Below are 16,835 nucleotides of genomic sequence, written 5' to 3'. Positions count from 1 at the left end.
AAACCCACGAACCAAATTCTATGAAATTTGGCAGAAAGCGTCTATGGCTAAAGGTCAACCAAAATTGTAAATTATATGGTCCCGACCCCCCAGGGGCCTGAGGGGCGGGGCCAAAAAGGGCCAAATTGACTAAAACTTCAAAAATCTTCTTCTCTACTCTCAGATATGCTGGAATCAAACACTCTTCATAGATGGAAGGGCCTTAAGGTGCTTTACCAAAATTGTAAATTTCATGACCCAGGGGTTTCACGTTTGCCCCTGGGGAGGGGCTAAACTTTACTATAGTTTATATTGGGAAATCACATTTTTGACTTTAATTTATTTTATTTCTATTGGAATTCATTCTAATTTTGTAAACATTGTCAGCATGGGATGACAGTTTGATGGCATGCACATGTTGGCCCTGACTGACCCCCAGGGGCTGATGGGCAGGGCTAAAAAGGGCCAAATTGACTGAAATTTCACAAATCTTCTTCTCTACTCTCAGATATCATAGAATCAAATACACTTCATAGATGGCTGGGTTTGAAGGTTCTTTACCAAAATTGTGAATTTCATGACCCTGGGGTCTCAAGTTTGCCCCTGGGGCGGGGCTAAACTTTACTAGAGTTTATATAGGGAAATAACATTTTTGACTTTTATTTGTTTTATTTCTATTGGAATTCATTCTAATTTTGTAACCATTGTCAGCATGGGATGACAGTTTGATGGCATGCACATGTTGGCCCTGACTGACCCCCAGGGGCTGATGGGCAGGGCTTAAAAGGGCCAAATTGACTGAAATTGAAAAAATCTTCTTCTCTACTCTCAGATATAATAGAATCAAATACACTTCATAGATGGCAAGGTCTGAAGGTGCTTTACCAAAATTGTGAATTTCATGACCCTGGGGTCTCAAGTTTACCCCTGGGGCGGGGGTAAACTTTACTTTAGTTTATATAAGGAAATAACATTTTTGACTTCAATTTATAAGCTCACCTGGTCCAAAGGACCAAGGTGAGCTTATGCCATACCGTTGCGTCCGTCGTCCGTCCGTCCGTCCGTCAACAATTGACTTCTTCTTCATAACCACTGATCAGAATTTGATGAAATTTTGTCAGAAGCATCCCTATGGGGTGTGGACTCAAAATTGTACAAATGGTGGGGCTGACCCCCCCAGGGGTCTGAGGGGCGGGGCCAAAAGGGGTCAATTTGGCTATATCAATATAAACGACTTCTTCTCTGAAACCAAGCAAAGGATATCGCTCCTATTTGCCTGGTAGCATCACTATGGGGTGAGGATTCAAAATTGTACAAATGGTGGGGCTGACCCCCTGGGGGCCTGAGGGCGGGGCCAAAATGGGTCAATATACCTATATTTATATTAACGACTTCTTCTCTGAAACCAAGCAATGGATATCACTCATATATGCCTGGTAGCATCACTATGGGGTGGGAATTAAAAATTGTACAAATAATGGGGCTGACCCCTGGGGGCCTGAGGGGCGGGGCCAAATGTGGTCAATTGGGCTATATATTGATATAAACGACTTCTTCTCTGAAACAGAGCAATGTATATTGCTTATATTTGCCTGGTACCATCACTATTGAGTGGGGATTCAAAATTGTACAAATGACTAGGCTGACCCCCCAGGGGCCTGAGGGGCGTGGCCAAATGTGGTCAATTGGGCTATATTGATATAAACGACTTCTTCTCTGAAACAGAGCAATGGATATTGCTCATATTTGCCTGGTAGCATCACTGTGGGATGGGGATTCAAAATTGTACAAATGGTGAGGCTGACCCCACGGGGGCATGAGGGGCGGGGCCAAGAGGGGTCAATTTGGCTAAATTGATATGAACAACTTCTCCTCTGAAATCAAGCGATAGATATTGCTCGTATTTGACTGTGAGCATCCCTTTGGGGTCAGGGTTCAAAATTGTACAAATGGTAGGGCCGACCTCCCTGGGTGCTGAGGGGCGGGGCCATAAGGGGTCAATTTGGCTAAATTGATATGAACAATTTCTCCTCTGAAACCAAGCAATAGATATTGCTCATATTTGACTGAGCATCCCTTTGGGGCCAGGATTCAAAATTGTACAAATGGTGGGGCCGACCTACCTGGGGCCTGAGGGGCGGGGCCAAAAGGGGTCAATTTGGCTAAATTGATATAAACAACTTCTTCTCTGAAACTAAGCTATGGATATCGCTCATATTTGCCTGGTACAACCCCCTGGGTAGGGATTCAAAACTGTATACTGGGGGTATATGACAGAGCTGACCCCCGGGGAGCTAAGAGGCGGGGCCAAAAGGGGTCATTTTGGCAGAATTGATATAAACAACTTCTTCTCTGAAACTAAGCAATGGATATCACTCACATTTGTATGGTAGCATGGTCATGGGGTGGGGACTCAAAATTGTACAAATTTTGGGGTTGACCCCCCTCCCCCAGGGGACTAAGGGGTGGGGTCAAAAAGGGTCAATTTGGCTAAATTGATATGAACAACATCTTCTACGAAACAGCTCATATTTGACTGGAAGCATCCTTTTGGGTAGGGATTCAAAATTTTATAACGGAAGGGACTGACCCCTGGGTGCAGAGGGTGGGGTCAAAAGGGGTCAATTGGTTTAAGCAACTTCTTTTCTGAAACTAAGCAATGGATATCGCTCACATTTGTGTGGTAGCATCTGGGATTGCGCCAAAAGTCAATTTCATTTCATTGATTATTGCATTTTTTGGCATAAAAACCTCATGTACCCATATAAAATGACTATGATATATTGACATAGCAATACCAGTGACAAATATACTTAATCATCATTCTTGTTTCATATCTCATGAAATCCAGGTGAGCTATGCAGGCCCTCTGGGCCTCTTGTTTACATATCACACATATTTTATTCCGCCCAGCAAAGATGAATAGGACACCAGGGTTGGGGATCCCTGTGTCAGCCCCTATAGTGAAATAGGTGTCCTCACACAAGAGGGCTGTATGGCCAGGGTTTGGGATTCCTGGGGTCAGCCCCTAGTACAATAGGTGTTCTCAAACAAGAAGGCTGGACTGCCATCCACAATTTGCTTTTCAATACATTTCAAATGTGATGAACCATGATAAGTCAGTTTAAGATTGATAAACAAGACCCTTATTTGAGCTGAATCTGATGAATAAAAAGTTTACTTGAAAGTTATTAGAGTCTCAGAAATTTGTTCAGGTGGTAAATTTATTATCATTAGCTATAAAATAGGTGAGCTTTCAGACCGGAACATCATTTTGCATTGCTGGGCTGTACAAATTGTCCTTCATCCTAAATAATCCATTGCATATCCATCATCAATCCTTCAAATTATTGTTTATTGGTATAAGAGGTACATTTATATACTTAATGGATGTTTATATGATTTCATATATCTTTAGGTTCCCCAGGTCCCTAGTTTAACGTTCAAAGTGCTGATTATTTTTTGGGGAAAAGATTACCTCACGTTCACTTCAGTTCTGACATTAAAAGATTGTGATCACTATTTCTGAAGACATTGGATCCATCTCCTCATTCCATTATAGGTTTCCAGTCGTTCAGTTATGCAAGTTTTATTTCAAGACTGATTGTAAGAACAAAAAGCGTCCAGACAATTAGAAAGATCAGACGAAAATGACACATCTGTATGGATCGTAAATCTCTGTATTTACACGGAATTCTATAGTCGGAAGATTGGATGTCATTCTTACCTTTTCTAGGTCACCTGAGACAAAGTCTCAAGTGACCTATTCTAATCCCCTTTTGTCCGTCGTCGTGCGTCGTGCGTCCGTAAACAATTTACATTTTCGACTTCTTCTCCAAAACCCCTAAACCAAATTCAATGAAATTTGGCAGGAAGCTTCTATGGCTAAAGGTCAACCAAAATTGTGAATTATATGGTCCCCACCCCCAAGGGGCCTGAGGGGCGGGGCTAAAAAGGGTCAAATTGACTAAAACTTAAAAAATCTTCTTCTCTACTCTCAGATATAGTGGAATCAAACACTCTTCATAGATGGAAGGGTCTTAAGGTGCTTTACCAAAGTTGTGAATTTCATGACCCAGGGGTCTCGGGTTTGCCCCTGGGGAGGGGGTAAACTTTACTATAGTTTATATAGGGAAATCACATTTTTGACTATAATTTGTTGGATTTCTATTGGAATTCATTCTAACTTGGTTAACATTATCAGCATTGGATGACAGTTTGATGGTATGCACATGTTGGCCCTCACTGACCCCCAGGGGCTAATGGGCGGGGCTGAAAAGGGTCAAATTAACAAAAAATTCAAAAATCTTCTTCTCTACTCTCAGATATGGTGGAATCAAACACTCTTCATAGATGGAAGAGTCTTAATGTGCTTTACCAAAATTGTGAATTTCCTGACCCTGGGGTCTCAGGCTTGCCCCTGTGGAGGGGGTAAACTTTACTATAGTTTATATAGGGAAATCACATTTTTGACTATTATTTGTTGGATTTCTATTGGAATTCATTCTAATATGGTTAACATTATCAGCTTTGGATGGCAGTTTGATGGTATGCACATGTTGGCCCTGACTGACCCCCAGGGGCTAATGGGCGGGGCTAGAAAGGGTCAAATTAACAAAAACTTCAAAAATCTTCTTCTCTACTCTCAGATATGGTGGAATCAAACACTCTTCATAGATGGAAGAGTCTTAATGTGCTTTACCAAAATTGTAAATTTCCTGACCCTGGGGTCTCAGGCTTGCCCCTGTGGAGGGGGTAAACTTTACTATAGTTTATATAGGGAAATCACATTTTTGACTATTATTTGTTGGATTTCTATTGGAATTCATCCTAATTTGGTTAACATTATCAGCTTTGGATGGCAGTTTGATGGTATACACATGTTGGCCCTGACTGACCCCCAGGGGCTGATGGGCGGGGCTAAAAAGGGTCAAATAGACTGAAATTTCAAAAATCTTCTTCTCTAATCTCAGATATGATGGAATCAAATACTCTTCATAGATTGAAGGGTCTTAAGGTGCTTTACCAAAATTGTGAATTTCCTGACCCTGGGGTCTCACATTTGCCCCTGTGGAGGGGGTAAAATTTACTATAGTTTATATAGGGAAATCTCATTTTTGACTATTATTTGTTGGATTTCTATTGGAATTCATTCTAATTTGGTTAACATTATCAGCTTTGGATGGCAGTGTGATGGTATGCACATGTTGGCCCTGACTGACCCCCAGGGGCTGATGGGCGGGGCTGAAAAGGGTCAAATAGACTGAAATTTCAAAGATCTTCTTCTCAAGACCCAATTAAGACAGACTCAAATACTCTTCATAGGTGGAAGGGTCTTATAGTGCTTTACTAATGTAATGAACTTCATGACCCTGGGGTCACAAATTTGCCCCTGGGGAGGGGGTAGATTTTACTATTGTTTATATAGGGAAATCACATTTTTGACCATTATTTGTGTGATTTCTATCGGAATTCATTCTTACTTTGTTAACATTATCAGCATTGGATGACAGCTTAATGGTATACACCTGTTGGCCCTGACTGACCCCTAGGGGCTGATGGGTGGGTTCAAAAAGGGTCAATTAAATTAACTGAAATATTCAAATCTCAGGTGACCGTTAAGGCCCATGGGCCTCTTGTTTAACGAAGAGCTGTACTCTGCAAAATCACCGATCTGATTCATCGGGATGATTGTCACCAATGAAACTCACTGTTTAAAGAGGACCGAAGAGGAAAGTAGAGAAAAGATCAAAGCTACATAGAACTAATGAAAAAGCCATCATGGAGGATACCTGAAGATCCCTCTAGATCTATTGTTAATGAAATGCTTTCCTGCTTACATAGGAATACGAAAGATTTTTACAGACGAAAATTATTCATGAAAAATGGCATGTAACACCTGCCACTTACTTCTCTATCTCATCTAAACACAGATCAATTTAAAAATGGCTCATCTGGTGATTTGGAAAAAATAAATGGATTTGTACGACTTTACATGTTGTTGTTGTTGGGATTGATCTGGAGTCGACCATTAGAACCACTGTATACCAGACTCCTCGGTCGCCATGGTATTGTGTGAGGGACACCCTATGGACAGGAAAGCTCCTCATTAGTGTAGCATTATAGTAAATGGCCTTGGACTTACGGGTCAGGAAATGTTCACTTTAACTACCCTCATCCTTACTGCCTAGACATGGTGTCCGCTGGGTAGTGAGGTCAATGTTCTGTGTTCTGGAGATTTGTTTACACTTACTGTGGCTAGTGTCGAAAGGTCAAGGTCGCATCTGCTAATGTAAAACTACCTGATCTAATTGACATCAAAAGGTCAAGGTTACTTATATAACTAGTATCATATAAAAAGGTCAAGGTTACTAATGTAATTTCTATATATATAGTAACATGTCAAAGGGTCAAGGCTACTACTAACTGGTATCATGCCAAAAAGTGAAACTTACTAATGTAATTGGTTTCACGTAAAAAAAGGTCAAGGTTACTAAAGTGATTAGTATAATAAATGAAATCTTTTACAATGTCACTCAACAAATAGATTCTACTCACGGGTAGCTTTTGACCACTATCTGGTGGCCTTCTTCAGCCCTCAGTCAGGGGCTGCAGACTAATCTGGTGTGGGATTCAGTCATATGACCCAGGGATTTACCCTAAGTCATGTGACTGAATCAGGCTGGCGTAGACCCTGTAGGTTTTATGTTCTGATGTTTACAGTGATTATAGTATCATATAAAAAGGTCAAAGTTACTAATGTAATTATAGTGTCATGCTGAAAAGTCAAGGTTACTTACATGTTACAAAGTTGATGATTTCATGGTAACAGGAAAAGTTATCAGAAAGAAAATTCAAGTCTAGCTATAAGATTGATGTCCACATGCAGTTTATTATCTTTGACTGTAATTGAGATTCAATGTAATCACATTGTGACACAATTTACAGACTTCTGTACTGTTGTATGGGACGTACAGTAATCTAACCTACAGACTTCTGTACTGTTGTATGGGACGTACAGTAATCTAACCTACAGACTTCTGTACTGTTGTGTGGGACGTACAGTAATCTAACCTACAGACTTCTGTACTGTTGTGTGGGACGTACAGTAATCTAACCTACAGACTTCTGTACTGTTGTATGGGACGTACAGTAATCTAACCTACAGACTTCTGTACTGTTGTATGGGACGTACAGTAATCTAACCTACAGACTTCTGTACTGTTGTATGGGACGTAATGTGTACAGTAATCTAACCTACAGACTTTTGTACTGTTTTATGGGACGTACAGTAATCTAACCTACAGACTTTTGTACTGTTTTATGGGACGTACAGTAATCTAACCTACAGACTTCTGTACTGTTGTATGGGACGTACAGTAATCTAACCTACAGACTTCTGTACTGTTGTATCGGACGTACGGTAATCTAACCTACAGACTTCTGTACTGTTGTATGGGACGTACAGTAATCTAACCTACAGACTTCTGTACTGTTGTATGGGACGTACAGTAATCTAACCTACAGACTTCTGTACTGTTGTATGGGACGTACAGTAATCTAACCTACAGACTTCTGTACTGTTGTATGGGACGTACAGTAATCTAACCTACAGACTTCTGTACTGTTGTATGGGACGTACAGTAATCTAACCTACAGACTTCTGTACTGTTGTATGGGACGTACAGTAATCTAACCTACAGACTTCTGTACTGTTGTATGGGACGTACAGTAATCTAACCTACAGACTTCTGTACTGTTGTATGGGACGTACAGTAATCTAACCTACAGACTTCTGTACTGTTGTATGGGACGTACAGTAATCTAACCTACAGACTTCTGTACTGTTGTATGGGACGTACAGTAATCTAACCTACAGACTTCTGTACTGTTGTATGGGACGTACAGTAATCTAACCTACAGACTTCTGTACTGTTGTATGGGACGTACAGTAATCTAACCTACAGACTTCTGTACTGTTGTATGGGACGTACAGTAATCTAACCTACAGACTTCTGTACTGTTGTATGGGACGTACAGTAATCTAACCTACAGACTTCTGTACTGTTGTATGGGACGTACAGTAATCTAACCTACAGACTTCTGTACTGTTGTATGGGACGTACAGTAATCTAACCTACAGACTTCTGTACTGTTGTATGGGACGTACAGTAATCTAACCTACAGACTTCTGTACTGTTGTATCGGACGTACAGTAATCTAACCTACAGACTTCTGTACTGTTGTATCGGACGTACAGTAATCTAACCTACAGACTTCTGTACTGTTGTATGGGACGTACAGTAATCTAACCTACAGACTTCTGTACTGTTGTATGGGACGTACAGTAATCTAACCTACAGACTTCTGTACTGTTGTATGGGACGTACAGTAATCTAACCTACAGACTTCTGTACTGTTGTATGGGACGTACAGTAATCTAACCTACAGACTTCTGTACTGTTGTATCGGACGTACAGTAATCTAACCTACAGACTTCTGTACTGTTGTATGGGACGTACAGTAATCTAACCTACAGACTTCTGTACTGTTTTATGGGACGTACAGTAATCTAACCTACAGACTTCTGTACTGTTGTATCGGACATAGGAATCGATGAAGGTTTGATAATACATCTGAGAGCAGGACGTAAATAGAGTGTGGCAGTCTAATTCTGTTTGTTGTCTTTTAAGTCAATTAACAACTACTGTGTCCTGTTAGATGAAGAGGATGGATTCTATTCCTATTTCCTTAAATTTACAGATAATGGGGCTGACAGATCTCTACAGATCAATAATGTAGGGTTAAAGTCCGCTATGTGTGCTTCCTAAAGTCCCCGAATTCCCCAAAACGATGGAGGAGGGGAGTGAGAATGAGGGATTGATTAACATTAATTTAATCATATGATTTTTAGCTCACTTGGTTCGGAAGGACAAAGGTAAGCTTATGCCATAACGTGGAGTGAGGCGTCTTGTCGTCCATCCGTTCATCAACGGTTGATTTCTTCTTTATAACTGCTGATTAGAATTAGCTAGACCAAATTTGACAGGAAGCAACCTCTAGGTGGTTGACATTCAAAATTGTACAATTGGTGAGGCTGACCCCCCAGGGGCCTGAGGTGCAGGGCCTGAAGGAGTCAATTTGGCTAAATTGATATAAACGGCTTCTTCTCTGTAACTAACCAATGGAAATCACTCATATTTGTCTGGTAGCATTGTTAAGGGATGGGAATTTAAAACTGTACAAATGGTGGGGCTGACTCATGGGGGCCTGAGAGACAGTGTCAAAAGTGGTCAATTTGGCTAAATTAATACAAACCACTTCTTCTCTGAAACTATGCAATAGATATCGTTCATGTTTGACTAGTAGCACCCGTTTGGGGTTGGGATTCAAAGTTGAACAAATGGTGGGGCTGGTCACCGCAGGTCACGCCTTCGTTGGTGGCACAAACATGTAGTGGGATACAGCGAGCTACACATTAGACACATCATGTAAGACGATACAACAGTCTACACATAAGACACATCATGTGTGTCACCTCCTAGGAATATTTATTGTGGCATACATAAAATAATTTTTTTTTGTCTGAAAACCTGCAGTGGATTGAACTATTTACCTACATGTCAGAGGTAAGCACAGGGCAATAGATTTTAGGAATTAGGGATATTTGGTTAGCTAAATTTCAGCCTTTGTCTAGAACCATGTCCTGACCCTATATACATGAGTGATCTGGGATGGTTCCAGTTCATTGATTACATTGTTTACTGATAACTCTAACTATTGTCATCGATTTAAACATAACCCTAACTATTTTCTTCGATTTAAACTGTCACACAAAAATTACTGACCATGTTGGTTGTGATCAGAGATGGCTTAAATGCCACAGAAATATGATATCTTAGTGATATTAATATGTTACTCCTCATACACACCGTCTGATAGGAAGTCCTGGAGTTTCTCACGACTGGACACCTTATATGTCAGAGTTAACCACAGTGGAGGGATAGCTCTATTGGTTTCTTTAATTGTGGCCATGAAAGCGGGGACATATTTGGCCTGTGTGGGTATATTTAGAAGAAAAAGAAGGTTTACTTATTAGTTGATGGCTGTTTGGCCTTTACACCAAGACTGCTACTGTTGTTTCTACTAATGGCCGCCAGACTAAGTCATTTATTCAATTTAACAAAAGGCAATATATCTGATAAAGGTTCAAAGTCATTTATTCAATTTAACAAAAGGCAATATTTCTGATAAAGGTTCAAAGTCATTTATTCAATTTAACAAAAGGCAATATATCTGATAAAGGTTCAAAGTCATTTATTCAATTAACAAAAGGCAATATTTCTGATAAAGGTTTAATAAGCTATCAAACTTCTCTGCAGTATTACAAATAGAAAGGTAATTTATCAAGTTATTGGATGGAAAATGTGCATTGCATAATAATTTGGCAGCTGACTTTACAGTTTCATCACATATCACATGGTCGGGTGGTCGGGTGGTGGTGGTGGTGGTCGGGTGTTGGTGGGGTGGTGGTGGAGGGTAGGTGGGGGTGGTGGTGGTAGGGTGTTGGTGGTCGGGTGGTGGTGTGGTGTGGGTGGTGGGTGTTGGTTGGGGGTGGGTGTGGTGGTGGTGGTCGGGTGGTGGGTGGTGGTGGGGTGGGGTGGTGGTCGGGTGGTGGTGGTGGGGTGGTGGTGGTGGTGGGGGGGTTGTGGGGGTGGTGGTGGTTGGTGGTGGGGTGGTGGTGTGGTGGTGGTGGTGGTGGGTGTGGTGGTGGGGTGGGTGGGGTGGGTGGTGGTAGGTGTTGGTGGTCAGGTGGGGTGTGGGGTGGGTGGTGGTGGTGGTGGGTGGGGTTGGTGGTGGTGGTGTGGTGGTCGGGTGGTGGTCGGGTGTTGGTGGTGGTGTGGTGGTTGGGTGGTGGTGGTGGTGGTGGTGGTCGGGTGGTGGTCGGGTGTTGGTGGTCGGGTGTTGGCGGTCGGGTGGTGGTGGTGGTCGGGTGTTGGTGGTGGTGGTGGTCGGGTGGTGGTCGGGTGTTGGCGGTCGGGTGGTGGTGGTGGTCGGGTGTTGGTGGTTGGTCAGATGGCCGGATGGTCAGGGTCTGTCAGGTGGTCAGGTGGTACAGTGGTGCTGTGGTAACAGGCCGACCTTTCACCAGTTGGTGTCCAGGGTTCAGTTTCATGATCAAAGCTTTCTCTGGTACTAATGGTTCCATCTTACAGTAAGACGCCTTACACTCTTCCATCCGGGCCAACAAGTGTAGTTAATATGAGTCGGTATAACTTGTCATGTAATTGTTATAAAATAAAGTCAATTGCGTTTTTTGTGGAGATAATATTATAAAACCTAGGTTGTACTTATACACTGTTTTGGATATTTTAGGGTGTGTCCTTTGCTGTGTACAGTCATTCATCCCGAGCTCTGACAGAAGATAAGGAGAAGAATGCAACACCACTGGTTGATGGCAGTGTCTAAACTTGGACAGAAAACAGTGAAGTTAGATGGATCATACCATTTGATGAACGCCCACCTGTGCTACAGCACAAAGAGAGAAAAGGCCAGACTTCTGAATGGCCGATTTCCCAAGGTCTCTGACGAAAAGAAAAAGCACACAATTTGGAATGCCCACTTTCCCATTGTGTCTAACAAAACTTGTGAATAACTAGCTTCACAAGGTCTTTGACATTTAGAATGACCACTTTCCCAAATTCTGTGACATTTTGGAATGACCCCTTTCCCAAGGTCACTGACATTTTGAAAGGGCCACTTTCCCAAAGCCTCTGACATTTTGAATTGACTACTTTCCCAAGGTCACTGACATTTTGAAATGACCCCTTTCCCAAGGTCACTGACATTTTGAAATGACCCCTTTCCTAAGGTCACTGACATTTTGAAATGATCACTTTCCCAAGGTCATTGACATTTTGCATTGACATTTTTCCCAAAGTCTCTGACAAAGGGAAAAAGCACATATTATGGAATGACCAATTTACAAGTTTGCTGACATTTCAGACAGATAACTTTCCCAAACTCAAAGAAGATTAAAAAAAGAAAGGGGGGGAATACTTTCTATTTGTAAAATCAGCTTTAAATTCTAACGGGTCATAATAGTACCTGGCGGCACCTGTACTGGGATCGTTAGATACAGGTGACACATTCTGATTAGTACAAAGTCCACAGTACATAATGTACTAATGTTGGTACCTGAGGACTGCGTTTTACATCTGTACCAAATCTGTAATAAAAGGAATCATGAAATACACTCTGCCCGCACTGGGGCTAGATCTAGTGACCTCTAGCTCTCAATCATCCTACCACTAGGCTAGATGAAATAACTGCTAACCTGCCCTAGTAAGGTGACATATACTCTCCACTTTTACACTAGTTTGTAATGCTACGTTTATTCACTATTAACAAATCAATTGTTGTTGATAACATTTACACAAATGATATACAATAAATGTTTTTTTGAAAATGTTATTTGTTTTGCATGGTTACTTTGTGGTATTGAGTCTGAATCACCTGTCACTGGAAACAGAAGAACGATTGGTCTGGACCTGGCTATCCTCATATTTCATGAAGAAAATTCCTTCAAAATCCCCATACGATAGCATAATTGGATCAAAGAACATAATTATTAGTTAGGAAACTTAAAATATATAATGCATTTCTATGGACAAATTAAAATATATAATGCATTTCTATGGACAAATTAAAATATATAATGCATTTCTATGGACAAATTAAAATATATAATGCATTTCTATGGACAAATTAAAATATATAATGCATTTCCAGGAAACTTAAAATATATAATGCATTTCTATGGACAAATTAAAATATATAATGCATTTCCAGGAAACTTAAAATATATAATGCATTTCTATGGACAAATTAAAATATATAATGCATTTCCAGGAAACTTAAAATATATAATGCATTTCCAGGAAACTTAAAATATATAATGCATTTCCAGGAAACTTAAAATATATAATGCATTTCTATGGACAAATTAAAATATATAATGCATTTCCAGGAAACTTAAAATATATAATGCATTTCCAGGAAACTTAAAATATATAATGCATTTCTATGGACAAATTAAAATATATAATGCATTTCCAGGAAACTTAAAATATATAATGCATTTCCAGGAAACTTAAAATATATAATGCATTTCTATGGACAAATTAAAATATATAATGCATTTCTATGGACAAATTAAAATATATAATGCATTTCTATGGACAAATTAAAATATATAATGCATTTCCAGGAAACTTAAAATATATAATGCATTTCCAGGAAACTTAAAATATATAATGCATTTCTAAGAAACTTAAAATATATAATGCATTTCTAAGAAACTTAAAATATATAATGCATTTCTATGGACAAATTTGAGTTTTTATGTTCAAGTAAGAGGGATATTGATGAAGCTGGAGCCGGTGTAGCAGCCTATTCTTTCCCCCCTGCTGAAAGCTTCCCCGGGGAAACAATTGACTAGCTGATTCTATAATAAATATCAGATAATTCTTTTTAATATCAGAAAATGAATTTTTGTTAAAAAAAAGTGAATAAGCGGACCAAATAGATAGGGGGGAAAGAATTGGCTAGCCAATTGTTTCCCCCCTCCGTTGAATCTTTCTCCGGGGGGAAAGAATTGGCTAGTCAATTGTTTCCCCCCTACCAGCTCAAAGGTGGGGAAACTTTTGACTTGCCTATTCTTTCCCCCCTAACTATTTGGTCCGCTTATTCACAATTTTTTATCAAAAATTCATTTTCTGATATTTAAAAGAATTATCTGATATTTATTATATTATCAAATATAGTTTTGATACTATAAAATCATTCATTTTCTATATTTACTAACAGAAATAAATGATTTATTTAGGGTATGATTTTGTATTTTTTTTATACAAAAAACTAATATTCTTTACATATATCTGAAAATAGAGGTTATCTTCTTTTTATGTACATGTTGAAAAATATATTTTGTATATGAAAAAAAAAGATTATTATATGAGACAATAAATTTGTTGAATTCATAGTATAGCAGTTATATTTTTATACCCCCCGCAACGAAGTTAGGGGGGGGTATACTGGAATCACCATGTCCGTCCGTCCGTCCGTCGCTCTGTCCGTCCGTCTGTCACAAAATTTGTACGGCTATGCATTCGCTCATTTCTTTATGAATTTCACTCAAATTTGGTATATAGTTAGAAGACCATATGAAGTTGTGTCCCCTGCAGTTATTTTGCGATTTAGCCCTTTTTAACAGAGTTATGCCCCTTTTTTATTTTTCAAAATGTGTCATAATTTTGTCAAAATTTGTCCGGCTATGCATTTGCTCATTTCTTTATGGATTTCATTCAAATTTGGTATATAGTTAGAAGACCATATGAAGTTGTGTCCCCTGCAGTTATTTTGCGATTTAGCCCTTTTTAACAGAGTTATGCCCCTTTTTTATACAAAATGTGTCATAATTTTGTGTCCGGCTATGCATTCACTTAGTTTTTGATGGATTTTCTTGAAACTTTATACTGAGTTGAAGGATGGCATGAAGTTGTGTCTCCAGTAACGGCTTCTTCCGAAAAAAACCTTTTTACAGAGTTATGCCCCTTTATGTAAAAAATGGTTACTAGCTTGTCCGGCTATGCATTTGCTTTGTTTTCAAAGGATTTTCTTGAAACTTTTTACACAGTTGAAGGACTGCATGCACTTGTGCCTCCAGTAAATGCTTTTTCCGAAAAAATGCTTTTTGCATAGTTATGCCCCTTTATTTGAAAAATGGTTATAATTTTGTCCAGTTATGCATTACCTCAGTTTTCACAAAATTGGTGTATAGTTAAGAGACCATATGGTGTTGTGATTTTCCCCAAGTAGTCCTTTTAAACAAATTATGCCACTTTAGCCCTTTTTAACAGAGTTATGCCCCTTTTTCATACAAAATGTGTCATAATTTTGTCCGGCTATGCATTCACTCATTTCTTTATGGATTTCACTCAAATTTGGTATATAGTTAGCAGACCATATGAAGTTGTGTCCCCTTGCAGTTATTTTGCGATTTAGCCCTTTTTAACAGAGTTATGCCCCTTTTTCATACAAAATGTGTCATAATTTTGTCCGGCTATGCATTCACTTAGTTTTTAGCTCACCTGCCCGAAGGGCAAGTGAGCTTATGCCGTGGCGCGGCGTCCGTCGTCCGGCCGTCGTCTTCTTCTTCTTCTCAATAACCAAGAGTCCCAGGGAGTTGATATTGGGTCTGTAGCATGCTGGGGTGAAGGGCTACCACGTTTGTTCAAATGAATAACGTTGACCTTCATTCAAGGTCACAGGGGTCAAAAAGGCTAAAATCTTTAAACAACTTCTTCTCAATAACCAAGAGTCCCAGGGAGTTGATATTGGGTCTTTAGCATGCTGGGGTGGAGGGCTACCAAGTTTGTTCAAATGAATGACCTTGACTTTCATTCAAGGTCACAGGGGTCAAATATGTTAAAAAAAAATTAAACGGCTTCTTCTCAATAGCCAAAAGACCCAGGGACTTGATATTGGGTCTGTAGCATGCTGGGGTGAAGGGCTACCAAATTTGTTCAAATGAATGACCTTGACCTTCATTCAAGGTCACAGGAGTCAAAAAGGCTAAAACCTTTAAACGACTTCTTCTCAATAACCAACAGTCCCAGAGACCTAATATTTGGCCTGTAGCATGCTGGGGTGAAGGGCTCCCAAGTTTGTTCAAATGAATGACCTTGACCTTCATTCAAGGTCACAGGAATCAAAAAGGCTAAAATCTTTAAACGACTTCTTCTCAATAACCAAGATTCCCAGAGACCTAATATTTAGCCTGTAGCATGCTGGGGTGAAGGGCTCCCAAGTTTGTTCAAATGAATGACCTTGACCTTCATTCAAGGTCACAGGAGTCAAAAAGGCTAAAATCTTTAAACAACTTCTTCTCAATAACCAAGAGGCCCAGGGAGTTGATATTGGATCTGTAGCATGCTGGGGTGAAGGGCTACCAAGTTTGTTCAAATGAATGACCTTGACCTTCATTCAAGGTCAAAGGAGTCAAAAAGGCTAAAACCTTTAAACGACTTCTTCTCAACAACCAAGAGTCCAAGAGACCTAATATTTGGCCTGTAGCATGCTGGGGTGAAGGGCTCCCAAGTTTCTTCAAATGAATGACCTTGACCTTCATTCAAGGTCACAGGAGTCAAAAAGGCTAAAATCCTTAAACGACTTCTTCTCAATAACCAACAGTTCCAGAGACCTAATATTTGGCCTGCAGCATGCTAGGGTGAAGGGCTCCCAAGTTTGTTCAAATGAATGACCTTGACCTTCATTCAAGGTCACAGGAGTCAAAAAGGCTAAAATCTTTAAACAACTTCTTCTCAATAACCAAGAGGCCCAGGGAGTTGATATTGGGTCAGTAGCATGCTGCGGTAAAGAGCTACCAAATTTGTTCAAATGAATGACCTTGACCTTCATTCAAGGTCACAGGAGTCAAAAAGGCTAAAATCTTTAAACGACTTCTCAATAACCAAGAGTCCCAGAGACCTAATATTTGGCCTGTAGCATGCTGGGGCGAAGGGCTCCCAAGTTTGTTCAAATGAATGACCTTGACCTTCATTCAAGGTCACTGGAGTCAAAAAGGCTAAAATCTTTAAACGACTTCTTCTCAATAACCAAGAGTCCCAGGGAGTTGATATTGGGTCTGTAGCATGCTGGGGTGAAGGGCTACCAAGTTTGTTCAAATGAATGACCTTGACCTTCATTCAAGGTCACAGGAGTCAAAAAGGCTAAAATCTTTAAACGACTTCTTCTCAATAACCAACAGTCCCAGAGACCTAATATTTGGCCTG

The 16,835-nt window shown here is 40.0% G+C and overlaps 1 protein-coding gene across 1 annotated transcript in view; it reads left to right on the top strand.

The window, feature by feature from the left end:
* Positions 1-12,453, top strand: part of LOC117343602 — a 178,396-nt gene extending 165,943 nt beyond the window's left edge. Inside the window, exon 7 of the mRNA XM_033906035.1 lies at positions 11,356-12,453. Coding sequence (XP_033761926.1) covers positions 11,356-11,448 — 93 coding nt within the window. The 3' untranslated portion in view covers positions 11,449-12,453. The remainder of the gene's footprint in view (positions 1-11,355) is intronic.
* Positions 12,454-16,835: the final 4,382 nt, after the last annotated feature.

The sequence above is a fragment of the Pecten maximus genome, chromosome 15 (assembly GCF_902652985.1).
Source record: "Pecten maximus chromosome 15, xPecMax1.1, whole genome shotgun sequence".
Taxonomy (NCBI): Eukaryota; Metazoa; Mollusca; class Bivalvia; order Pectinida; family Pectinidae; genus Pecten; species Pecten maximus.
Note: the sequence above shows the minus strand (reverse complement) of the source record. Positions and strands in the feature narration are given on the sequence as shown.